Below are 13,813 nucleotides of genomic sequence, written 5' to 3'. Positions count from 1 at the left end.
CTAAAACAAGGCCAACTAATCTTATCTTAACTCATATGCTTTTTTCAACTAAGAGTTTGCAAGCAATTGGACAAAGATGAGAAGATCACCTTGAAAAGCCTGTAGGCATTTAACAACATAGTTCTTTCTCCTTCTCTTCTGCAATTTTCTACTTTGAAAATGACAAACAACAACACTAAGCCTAGAGCTGGCCAGACCTCAGTTAAAATCCCTTGTCTTCTACTTAACTATGTAGGAAGTTCTAAAATTTCTCTTAGTCTCAGTTTCCCCTCCTTAGAGATGAGGATGACAGGTAGCTTGCTGTAAGAATTAAATGCAATTAATAATCTATGTAAGTCACACAACATGGTTCATGAGTATACTGTGAGGGCTCAAAAGAGGGTACTTGTAATTATTATAGTCTGCTTGTGAGGGTTTTGTACCAGGCACATGGGTAACAGCCAAGTCTGTGGGTCTCTCATTTGTTTGACCCACGAATCACTGACACAACTCTCTGCTTTGTGTGTCTACCCAGGACAGAATAAAACACACTCACAAAACAGAGGTAACGAACTCTATTTTGATGAAGTACCATTGATCTATAGCACACAAAAAGTTGCATTAAGTGCAGAAGAATATAAGGATGATCACAGACTCAACTACTGACTGGTTGTATGATCACCGGCAAGCTATTTAACCTGGGTGAGCCTCAGGTTCCTCAATTTTAAATATGGACAGGGCCTAACTTTCAAGTATTGTCCAGAGTGTTAAATGAGAAAATGCATTATAAAATGCTGAAAGTATCTAGGACAAGTAAACACTCTATACGTGGTACATTATTTTTATTATTATTACTATGAGTGAAAGTACCAAAGTATAAAACATCATCCCTTAAACTAAGAGATCTAGCCCACAAAAATCTGGAGGAGACTCTTGTGGCCAACCAGTGGGTTTTCCTAAACCACACTTTAAGAACCACTGGGTAGACCACCATGATATAGAGGTTTTGTGTCAAAAAGGGTTTTCCTCCATAGCTCTATTTTCCCTCACATCTGCCTCCTCCTAACTTTAAAATATTATTTCAGCCTGAGTAAATGGTTATGTTAGGTGGTGTCACATACTGTCATGCCATAGAAAACTGAGTTCGTACTGTCGATTATAACACTACTAATGGGAATTAAATAATATATGTCACCAAATCTTCAACCTGATCAAAGTTCTTCCAGAGTTCCTATTTATTAATGGTTGACCTTAGACATCATCCTTCTTATAATAAAGGACTTGCTGAAATTATTCAAGGAAATGTGGAGATACTTTATAAAGAATAGTTGGGAGGAAAAAAGTAACAATATAGTTTCTAAGATCTATGCATAAGCAGTGTCTTAGTAAAACTACATGGGGTAAAAGACAATCCCTCTAACCTGAAACACACATACACCAACCTAAGGTTCAAGTTAACACTATGTTTCAGCTACTAAAACTGTAGGAGCAATTTATTCTAAGTTTTGAACTGCCAAGGGATCAATTAATTCCTAAACTTTAGGATTTGTATGGCAGAAGTTTTAAATCATTTAACCTACCCTAAAAGGTTACTTATAGCTCATTTTAGGGAACAGAATATTCAAGACAATGGCTTGCATTTGAAATAATGATATTCCAGTCATATTCAGATTTACTGTTAACAAAGAGATTCCATTAGTTCACATCTGCCTTAAAAAGAAGGCAGCGGGGGGGGGGGGGGGGGGGGGACACTCCAAAAAAAGCACATGTTTCTCCATTAATGAATTTTGGCACAATAACTTTTATGTCTATCACCTGGGGGTGAAGATTACTTCATGTTTGGGAAACTGAGTGTAACTTTATGGGTGATACAGCATTGCCTAGCAAAGGCTGAACTTTTTTGCCAAGGAGGAAATCAGTGAAGTAACCAAGACCTGCCAAGAACACATGTGAAAGAGTTAATCAGAAATGCCTGTGCATGTCTTTCTTGGTTCAAGGAAAAGGGCTAAATAATAAAACTGAACTAATTAGAACACATGAACAATATCAAACATCTCCAATGTTTCTCATCAAGTTCACAGATTTTTACTGGTCTGGGGAAGTTACACTCAAATCCAAAATGGTCCACGAGCATAATTTGCTCTATAAAAGCCACTTAACTATTGCTTAGAATCATATTTGAGTCCTTTTAATGAAAAAGTATGGGAAATTTACAGAGGAAACTGAGACTGTGCCTTCTCTAGTTCTCTAGAGATGGCTCAAAAAATGTAAAACTATGCTTACCTGAAAAATTGGGCCTTGGATTTCGGAAATTTCATCAAATTAAAACAAAAAGTTAATTTTGGATTAAGGTTTTAATTAACTGGTAGTCTTGCAGAAGCATTTCATGTTTTAGAAAAGTTAGATTATTTTTTACAAAAAGGAACTATCTACTCTGAAGGATAGCTGCAGATTACTCATTGTGACATATGTGCTCTAAGACTTCAACTTAAAAAAAAAAACAGTTCTATGATTTTAGAACTAGACAACTAAGAACACTAAGACAACAAAAAAGTTGAGAACAAGACACAAACAGCCCATAAAACAGATAAATCATAAAATTACCTCTATATCCTGGATAATCTTTGGGTATAATGACCTATAAAATGAATTGGGAGGGCCATCTGTTGGTCTGTTTTTAAACAGGTACTGATCCCTGGCAAAAAAACACAAACAGATGTTACATTTTTGCACATAAAAGGGTGAATTTTATTTAAACATGGTGCTTACAAAGATGTATCTTTCAAGTCTTTTGACTTGCATTGAGCTTTAACAGTTCCAAAGCAGGATTTCTGACAATTAAATGTACATGTTAGGCACAACTTTACTTCAGCTTACAGTTCTTTAGCATGGTCCTAACCTTTTATTTTCTGAATACCCAACACAATAATCTAGCCTTTCATTCTACAGTTCGATAAAAAGTGTTAATGTAGCTTTGTGAAAAAGCTAACTGAGTACATGAACAAACTTTTTCCCATAAAGAAAGCACAGCCCTAACCATCACTCACACAGCCACCTATCTGTCCTAGCTGTGGCACTCTCTTTCTCTGTGCTGTCAGGGTACTGACATGTACAGAGCTATAAAGCTGTATTTCAGACAACAGGTTGTCTCTGAAAAATCCTGCCTGCTGTACCTTCCATCTTCAACCAGGATCAATATCTAATAGCAAAATGGCATTATTTGACTTTCTCATATTTTCCTTTTTCTTATCTATCTTTTGGTAATGGTGTCATCACCTAAGGAAAATGTGAAAGGAAAAGCATAAACACATAGCCTTGAAAAGCCAAATTGCTCAAACTGTACATCTCCCCCCCCCCAACTCTTGACTACTCATCTTTTCCCACTTGTTTAAAATAGGCCAACACATTTGGCAAGTATAATTGCATTTTTTAGTAATCAAACTGACCCTAGGTCAAATAAACTTTTTTCAAGGGAACAACCAACCTAAATACTTACCACCCTCTTCTTTCTGAAAGTCCCTTCCATAGAGGGTCAGTGCGCACCATTCGTTCAATCAACTTCTTCCAAAGCATTCCTTCGGAGATCACTCGCTGCCATTCCTTACATACCAGCTCTGCTGCACACAGAGACCTGGCATCCAGGTAGGAAAGAATGTTTTCTGCTATGTGATCTAAACCTTGCTCTACAAAATAGAAAAGGCAATGAAGGAATAGGAAGGGAGATGGAAACGTACCAGTTACCATTTCCTTAAAGATAAGAGGAATAAAGAAATCCTGAACCAGGAAACATACCTGAGTAATATCAAAAGTTCTTCAGATATACAAGTGCATGAGTACATAGACATAGACACTTCTTTTTGGTTCTGATTTTTTAAGATAAAACAATTGATGGCACCAGTTCCTGTCTGTAAAAGCCAACCCTGCACAGTTCTGTATTGGTCAGACATTATAATAAATGATTTCCTTTACATAACTCTATGGGGTAACGACACCCCAAATTTTACAGATGAGGCAGAAAGAGGTAAAAGGATTCAAGGTTTTACAATTATAGGGTAGTGAGGCCAAGACTGGACTCTGATCTCTTGCTCCAAAGTCTGCATTCTTTCCCCTCTGATTTACTGTTTCTCGTAACAAATCATCCTATTGATACATGACCTATGTGAATCCCTTGGGGCTAAGGAGACAAAAAGGTGAGAAACACTGACTTATCTGAAAAGTTTATGAAAAGTTAAACGACAATCCAAGAATTAAGTCAGGTGCACTAAGATGTATTTTTGTCAATCATTTCTCCATCTCCTTATGGAGGTAAAATCCTCAAAACCATGAACCACATGCCTAAAAATTCTAGAACCTTAAGTCGTTTATCCTACACAATGCAAGTATCCTCTCAAAGACAACCAAGATTCAGCCTTTGCCTGACATTCACGAAGGTAAGAAGATCACTATGGTCAATGCTGTTGCCACCTGTACACTCCCATCCTGTGGTTTTGGGCATGTCCTCTGCAACTACAAGAAATAAAGCTCATCCCCAGGCCTCCGCTGTGTTGGGTGGGAAAACTAAACACACAGTCGGAAAATTCCAATTTCAAGTCTGGGTTCCCCACCTAGAACTTCTATGACATGAAACAAATACTTAAACAATACTGAAACATCCCTGCCCCTTGGTTTTTTACCAAATAACATGGTAATGGCCAGTAACAACTGTCCTTTCTCACACTACTTGTATGAATCAAAAAAGTTCTACAGGAAGATTTTAAAGACAACAAAGTACCATTTGGGGTTAATACCTGTTCTCTTTTTCAAGATAAATAGAAGGAGTATAGTCATACTAACTTGGCAGGGTATAGGTAAATCATTAAACTTTCAGAACCTCAATTTCCTCATCTGTATAAAACAGGGATAATAATCTCTGCCTTATTTTGAAAATATCACAATGAGATGATGCATAAAAAATGCTTTACAAACTAAGGTTTTTTCCAACTCTAAGAATGACTATTTACACTGTTGATGATGGTTTACAGGCCCTTCATATACTAGTTCTACTCTATAGTAGGTCTAATACCCAAGTTATGATCTGATAATGAAGACTAACTACACTGGGACCACTATCTTTTCTTGCACATGTTATTATATTAAGAGTTAAGGCCATCAAAGATTATACTGCCTTCATCTAACAGTCATATCACAGTAGACTCCTAAGATGGTAGTAAGTTGAATTAAAATCTTAGGCCCTTCTCCCCAAAACATCTATTAAAACAATTCCCCTTAATTTCTGTATTTGTATGGGTAGTTTAGAAGGGGAGGGCAGCTCACACGGAAGTCTACAGTCATCCTCTCTATAATTCACCTTCAAATCTTTATCTGACCCTTCCATGTCAGTCTCTACAATTCTGATTCTGTCATACAGAAAAGTGGATATTCCACACCAGATCTGCATGGTGGGCAAATGCAGTAACTCTTTACCCCAAGTTGCTGGCAAACATGTTAAATGGGTCAGAACCAAGGACAGCACCCGTGATTCTATATTTCCCTTCAAGCTATCATACACCCATTCATTAAATACTCACAAGGTACCAACACTGAGCCACCAGTTCTAAATCATCTGGATTTTATACTACTATTATCCAGCCCATATCTCTCTATTCAGTCCTCAAGGATATTTGGAGAAACTCGGCCCCATGAAGACACTGCCATCTTTATTTATACCATGTTTCTGACTTGCTAGTCTCATAACTTTATCCAGAAAGGAAATCAAGGGACTTTGGTACGGTTACTCTCCACGTTCCCTTGCTGGTGCTTACTACATAAAGTTGGTATTGCAACTTTTTGTTTACAAGTTGGCACTAGCTGCTTTGTGTCACTTTTAAACATATATAACCCATGTTCATTATAGAAAAACTATAAAATGCATATAAGCAAATACCTTTAAATCCCTAAACCCCACCTCTCAGAGATAATAGCTTTTAACATTCTGTATACTATACCTTTCTAGGATTACACAACCCTACACAGTCTTTTCAACAGCTAATTAACTTTTGATAATCCATTTGAGAATTAGGCTAGAATGGAACATCAAATTCAATAGCCAATAGCTCGCATATACACCTTCTCCAGTTCTCCCGTTCTTAAGACCAGGAAATCTGCTCATCAATCATCTCTGGGTTCTATCATGCAGGACTACCAAACACAGTTGTACAAGCTGTATATTCACAGCTGTACAAGCTATATGTGCACAACTGTACCCAGTAGCTCTACCTACTGGTTTTCAGTTACTTCTCAATGTTCCACAATTCTGAAAGTCACAGACTTAGGTTCTGTCACTATCCCGGCACACAACATTTTTAGGTCTACTTGTTATAGGAGCTGTGTTAAAGACAGCTTCATATCTTTCTTGGACTACAATTTTTCTGTCCTTTCTGGTTTTAAAACCATTCTTCTTAGCGGGGAAAGAAAAAAGGATAAGTTAAATGAGGAGAGAAAATATGCTGTTTCTTTCTATTACCACTACACCATCTATTCCAAGTACACTGTCCCTTCATTCTTCGTGTTCTTGCTCCAAACAGTTGATTATTTTATTTGTTTTTAACTCTCCCAAATTCCTTAACCATTTTGGACAATTTCACATTATTTGGGGCTTGGCCTTCTTGATACCATTCTCAAAGGTTCAGGCTACCTTTTTGTGTATCTCCATGCCCCTTTCTTCCATCTTCTGTCCAAGTGTATTTAAAATCAGGGAAATTCATGGAAAATCACATGGGATTCTACTTGTGCCTATCCACTGATAGGATTAGCAAATTATTAATCAGAACTTTAAATTTCAGAATCTCTCTACCATCTTTAATCATATTTTGTTTTATAGTCTCTGGCCATGGCCTAATAAACTTAGCTCTTCTCTGAATTATTCTAATTCTGGGGTACTTTATCTGACTATCTTCTAGTTTCTACACTTAATATGAGAACACAGTCACTTTCCAAGGTTTATGTTAATTCTAATCACTAACCAAATCCTCCTAATTGGTTATAAACACACCCCTAACCAACTCCCCTCTCAAATCCTCTGCTGAGAGAGGAAATGAACAGACAAGAACACATTATATAGCTGTCTTTTCAGGCCTCAATGGCTGCCACATCCCCATGGTCTATATATGAACTGGGAAAGCTGCATCCAAACCCTCCACCTGGCTGGGTAGTCTATGCGCTGGTTCTCAGAAGCCTGTGTGGTTATATCACTTAGGGTTACTGATCTGAGAAGCAACAGCAGCAGAAACAGCTTCCTAAATATTCTCCTGATCCACTGAATCAGAACCTCTAGATGGTGGGGCCCAGAAATCTACATTCTTAAGAATTACTACCAGATAATTCTGACATGCTGGGAACTACTGCTTCATAGCAATAATATCCCTTTTAGTCCTCACTGATTTCCTGCCACCTCAATATCTCACACCACTGGGCTATCAATGAGATTCTGCAGAAAGAAGCTCATTATTAGACACATACTTCCTACTCTTTCAAATGCCACTGGTCCAATTCGGCAACATCTCATTGAAATCTATGAGATTTGATTTATTTCCTTTTGGTAATACTTTAAATTCACTTCATCCTTCTAGGGGGCAGCATGTTTTAGTTTCTCGGAAAATGCACTGGCTATAGAGCCATATAATCTGGGTTGAAGCAAATCAGTTTTCCTTTTTGGATCTCAGTCTGCCATAAAATAGGAATGATATTAAATGCCTAAGAAGGATCATCTCGTATAATCTGCATGATAAAACCCTCTGAGATAGGCTATAAATAGCCTCATTTTATAGAGAAGGAACTTCTTAACCTTGTTGGAAAGGTTCATAAGAGGAGGTTATTCAGGAGCCAGATACAGAGCAGGTACTCAATAAATGTCAGTCTCTCTTCTTCCCTCTTCCAGAAATCGCTTTACCTGATATCACTGGTCAAGGAAGCTAAGCAGTATTCCCCTTCCTCGTTACTTTCTGCAGAGAAAATATGACACACCTCCCCTAGCAAATCGCTAATTCCTCACTAATAGCTTGGAGTAAGTCTCATACCCCTTAAATATTTAAAGAAGAATAGGAATCACACAACCTCTATTTTGGGCACCTTGGAGTAACTAGCCCCAGGAGCCATGCAGACCTTGTAACTTTCTGGTTTCAAGACTGTTCAGAACAAAGAGGTTACTGAATAAGGTGGTCCATTTGCCTGAGCTAGAAAGTGCTCTGAGGTGTTAAAGCTAAGCATTTTCTTAAGTATCAATGTCTGGCTCTCATTTACTCTATGGTGCTGAGACGCCCCCATCTCCTGCCACCCCCCCCTTCCCAAGGCAATAAGAGGACACATTATGGCCTCAGAAAATGAGTCCAGAATACTGCACACATAGTGCTGAAGAAGTGCTGCTGTTGCTAATTATAGGCACCAGATGAAGGTCTGGAAATTTTTCAATAATAAATTAAAACAATTAAAAGGCAAAATTTTCAAAGCTCAATATGTAAATAACATTGTACCAAAATGAAACTCAAATGTGTAATGTCAGTTCAATGCCCTTGACTATAGCCAGTTTTAAGACAGCTGCTTAGATCATACAATTACAGAAACTTTTATTATTTTAGAAACACATTTCAAAGAGCAGCTGCAAAGAAATTTCCTTCCCCACCCACCCCTGCTGTCCCTTCCCCCTCCCTAGTCACAGATCTAGTTGTAAAATCTGAAGTTAGAAACTTTCTTTCCTGAGAGCAAAAGTCTGTCAGTGGATGCCTTTAACTTGGAATATACTGACCTAAGGATTCAGACACAAATGCTCAGGTCACAAAGTCCAACATCTTGTTATGCCAACAAAGTGGCACACACACCTACCTAAATGATGTCAGGATGAATCAATTCGGAAATCAGTGGGTGAATAATTAAAACTTCCTGGCAATAAATCGTACTGCAGGTGCTTCCTGCCTCTCTGAGCTTTTTTTTTTTTTTAACTGACATCCTCAGAATACCCACCAGATGCTAGGCATATTATATACAATGTCTTTAATCTTCACAATATCCTATAAAGTATTATTATCATTCCCACACAGATAAGGAAACTGAGGATCCAAAAAGTGAGCTCACATAACCATTAGGGGCAGGGGCTGGGATTCAAATGGAGGGGCTGTCAAATCCAACACCCATCATCTTTCCACTCTGTCATGCTGGATCTCTGGCCCTGCATCCAGCCTAAAGCCTACACTCTGGTTCTTCCACATCTCCCAAGACCTCTGATCTAATCTCTGTCACATTCACAGTCCATAATGGTTTATCATCCTTACTTGAGGATGAGACAAAAGAATAAACCATGGCCAGGAAGGTAAGTGTTTTTAAAATTCTTAATTGCTTAGACACCTCACCAAACAGATCACCAATGCTTATCGTCCTTCTTGAAGTACAATCTGTCTCTACTTCAAATGGTATAAATTTTCCCTTTAACAACATTTCTTACAAACCACAAACTTAGCCTGCAGAAATTGACATTGCAGACTAAACATTTACCATGATTTTTAGAAAAGCATATCATAATTATCACTTTTTCCACTGAACCAAAAGGAGCCAGAGACCACAAACATTTTCCATTTTCCCTATACTGACAGGTACGATATTCACAGTAAGCATTAAAAAGTCAAAACTACAGACCGTTTTTATAGAATTAATGGTTTTCACAATCAAAAGAAGTCTTAAGTAGACTGTCAATTTCAACAAAGTAAAAATTCAAACTAAGGATCATCTACAGTAAAAGTTAAACACCAAACCAGGATAATGATTAGTAAGTTGTTCCACACATTATTAAATCTAAGTATGAACAAACACATGGACCTGTTTCTCCCCTAATGCTCTTAAGGCAAGATCTGTGCTAAGGAACTAATGCCAGATTTAATCCAAGTCTACTAGACACTAACTAACACAATCAACTTGGCCAGCTTGTCCCCAGCTATTAGATTCATATGTATGATATATACTGACATATGTATATATGTTCAGATCAAATCCTGTTAAAACAAATAGCATTTTAACAAAAATATTTCCATGTCCCAGCCAATGGTCCGTTCATTTCATGTAATACTCGATACCACAAAATTCCACTTTAACAGAGATATGGACAATGCCTTAAAATTCGCTGTAATGAAAACTGAATTGTATGCAATTATACTAACCATATTTATATACATAACACATGTTCATCTGTTCTGTCTCTTCTCCAATTCTGTACACTCCCCAAGAGAAGGGGCTGCCTCTGAACTATACTCTGCAAATCAAGAGAACTACAACAGTGCCACCTCGTGGATATTCTGTAAATACAAGTTGAATTCCCTGGTGCTCTAAAATGTTTGAGAGGCAAATTATAGGGAAAAAATAGAAATAAACCAAAACAACAGAAAGCAAACAGAATGGATTTGCCTCAAAAAATGGGAGCATAGCTTCATTTATTTAAAAGCACTTAAGAGGAACAAGTATAACTGTCAACTTTAAAAACTACCCTGTCTCTTCTTGGTGTGAAATGTAGCATGAGTCAGTAGAAAGTCTTGGATGAGGGGGGTTCTGAGTTCTGGGCTGCACATACAGAGGAGCTGCAGCACATGTGCAGTCATCTTACTCAAATTCACCTATAATTCTCTCTCTCATGCAATTAGAAGCATAGCTCTTCTCTCCCACTCTCTCTTTTATAATTAAAAGTAAATGTTACTGAATTGGGGTGTAAACCATGTATACTTGAGGCCAGTTTAAGGCACTGTCCAGAGTAATCTTAACTGGAAGTGATTTCAGCTTTTGTACTAGCTTTTGCACCAACCCCCACCATCACCTGCAAAATCACAATAACCAAGATGTATGATCTTAGGCATTTCACCCAATTCTCTGATCCTTGGCTTCATAATCTACCCAATGAGAAACAGCACTAGGTGACGGCTAAGATCCCTTTCAGCAATTAAATACTACGATTCTAGAAAAAGAGGGTTCATGTTTTGCTTTTCTAGAAATACTAATTCAAGAAATGAGGAAAATAATGCTACATTTCAGCATAAAAAGAACAGTAGGGTCAAAATTTTCTAAGCTAACTCTCAAATATCCTTAAAACACTCCCTTTGTAGAAAGTAAACTTACAAGTTCTAGAAGAGGGATTAGGAATCAGAGGCTGGCATGTCACTTTGCAGCCCCAGGTTTCAGGCCTGAGGCATGAACCCAGGTCCTGTCTACTGTGGAAATACTTAGACTATGGAGTTGTGATGCACTGTAAATCACAGACAGGCTAAGAGAGAAGCTGCTCTTTGAGGAGCCATCCAGAAGCTCTGAAAAAAGGGTAGGGCTGGTGGCAATGCTACTGGTTTATCCCTGGCTATTTCTAAGGCATACCCTGGCAGAGCAGCTGTAACCTCCAGGTTACCCTGACCACGTTAGAGGAGAATGTTCTGGCCAACAGTCTCACATTCTCTTCAAGAGTGAAATCTATCTTACCTAGACAAACTTAAAATAAAAAATTTTAAAAAGAACACAGAGAGAAAAGAATTAATGAGTGACCAAAAATCAAAGAGGGGGACTTCCCTGGTGGCGCGGTGGTTAAGAATCCGCCTGCCAATGCCGGGTACACAGGTTCAATCCCTGGTCTGGGAAGATCCCACATGCCATGGAGAAACTAAGCCCGTGTGCCATAATTACTGAGCCTGCGCTCTAGAGCCCGCGAACCACAACTGCTGAGCTCACGTGTCACAACTACTGAAGCCCACGCGCCTAGAGCCTGTGCTCCGCAACAAGAGAAGCCACCGCAATGAGAAGCCCGTGCACCGCAATGAAGAGTAGCTCCCGCTCACCGCAACTAGAGACAGCCCACGCGCAGCAACAAAGACCCAACGCAGCCAAAAATAAATAAATGAATAAATTAAAAAAAAATAATCAAAGGGGGATGAACAGGCAGAGCACAGCGGGTTTTTAGAGCAGTGAAACTGTTCTGTGTGACACTATAATGGTAGATACATGTCACTATACATTTGTCAAAAGCCACGGAATGTACAACACCAAGAGTGAACCTTGAAGTATGTACTTTGAGTGATAGTGATGTGTCAGTGTAGGTTCATGTATTGTAACAAATGTACCACTGTAGTGTAGGATGTTGACAGCAGGGAGGCTGTGCTGGGGGCTGTTGCGGGTGGGGGGGAGGATATGGAAACTGTACTTTCTGCCCAATTTTGCTGTGAACCTAAAACTGTTGTAAAAGTAGTCTTTTTTTTCTTTTAAACCAACGTAAACTTAACTGGGGGGTGAGGAGGGAGAGAGAGAGAAAGAGAAAAGGGAGAGAAGAACACACTCATGCAGGGGTAGGATAGTGAGGGAGAGGATGCAGAAATAAGTTTTAAGAAATGTAGTAAGACATGCTATCAATTTCCCCAATACTTTTCTGCCATTCCCTAAGTGTCATTTCAGATATAAATGAACATCTTAAATTTGGGGACACTTCCCAAACACTGTAGGAAAAATTGTCCCATATTAAAAAAAAATACTTATAAAGGCAAAATGCAGATTCTATAGACACCACATCAAAATAAAAAGTACAGCATTAATTCACTAATGTAGCAACAGTATTGACCAATGATCAACACTAGTAATCACAGAAACTGCCTACAGTTCCTAGATAGATGCTAAATTATAACTGCTCTTCAAGTACCACATATTAAAGTACAGTATGTGTCCCAAAGAAATGCTGTCTCACGCTGTACTCATTCATTCATTTCACAAACACCTACTCGGCTCCGTCTAGGCTCTTGGGCTGGGCATTCTTCCACTTCTCAGCTTTTTAAAAGACAAGCATGGTTACCTGGTAAAGCGGTAATAAAGTCCCGCTGCAACATGGGCTTCAGGTAAGAGTTAATATGTCCATGCTGGTAATGACACATTCGTGAAATAAGGTGTTCCACAAATTCCACTTGATCTGATTCAGACCACTGGTCAAAATATTTAATACACAAGTCTTTTTCTTTTTGATAGTTTCCTTCTGATGGCCTCTTTCTGGAGACGATCACTGATGATGTTCCATTACTTATCTATTTTAGAAAAACAAAAAAGTAATTAGTTTGACAAGGAAAATAAATCTTAAGAGCATATCATCAGAAACATTTTTTTGCCCTGTGTATTTATTCTTAAAATGCCAGTTTTACCCTAAAGCCAAACTCATTCCTTTATTAATTAATTCAGGAAATAATTAAAAAAGCATTCAGGGCCCATGTACTCGAATTAGTCACTAAAGTAATGATAAAGTTAGAGTTCTATCTAAAGCTAAATGGTGTCTTAAATCATCATTCTCCAATGCTTATTCCAAAATCGTGCTGTTATCAGTTAACTAAGGTTGGAGAAGACCATCTTAGAAAAACTGTTCAACTTGGCAAAGTGGCAACTGATTGATTATTGATGGTTTGTTTTCCTTCCTCAAAGTTGGAAAGTAAAGCTATATTCATCTATGCAAATAGTTCTCACACTTGTGCATGCATCAGAATAACAAAAGAGCTTGTTAACACACAGACTGCTGGGCCCACCGCGGAGGTTCTGATCCTACAGGTCTGGAGTAGAGCCTGAGCACTTCCAACAAGTCCCCAAGTGATGCTGATGCTGCTGGTCTAGAGACTGCACTTCAGGGACCTCACTCTGAAAACTACTGGTCTATGTAACGGAGAAATCAGAGAGCAATTCAATCTAAAAAGCTTCATTTTACCTAACAGTTTCAATCTCCTCCATATTATTTCCAGGGCTGCTAACTGCTGACAAAACAGTTTACAGACTTTCACTCTCTCTTTCAATCACCTACTCAGAAAGTGACCCAAGG

General features: G+C 38.4%; 1 protein-coding gene across 4 annotated transcripts in view; it reads right to left on the bottom strand.

Moving 5' to 3' along the window:
* The window catches only part of FBXW11 (F-box and WD repeat domain containing 11), a 131,076-nt gene that overhangs the window by 27,055 nt on the left and 90,208 nt on the right, over positions 1–13,813 (bottom strand). For all 4 annotated transcript variants that reach the window (XM_082835678.1, XM_082835680.1, XM_082835679.1 and 1 more), the window contains 3 exons: positions 12,812–13,037; positions 3,476–3,662; positions 2,584–2,674 (listed from right to left, as the gene is read on the bottom strand). In XM_082835678.1, the coding sequence (XP_082691804.1) occupies positions 2,584–2,674; positions 3,476–3,662; positions 12,812–13,037 (504 nt within the window). The remainder of the gene's footprint in view (positions 1–2,583; positions 2,675–3,475; positions 3,663–12,811; positions 13,038–13,813) is intronic.

Source organism: Leucopleurus acutus (assembly GCF_964270905.1).
Source record: "Leucopleurus acutus genome assembly, chromosome: 3".
NCBI lineage: Eukaryota > Metazoa > Chordata > Mammalia > Artiodactyla > Delphinidae > Leucopleurus > Leucopleurus acutus.
Note: the sequence above shows the minus strand (reverse complement) of the source record. Positions and strands in the feature narration are given on the sequence as shown.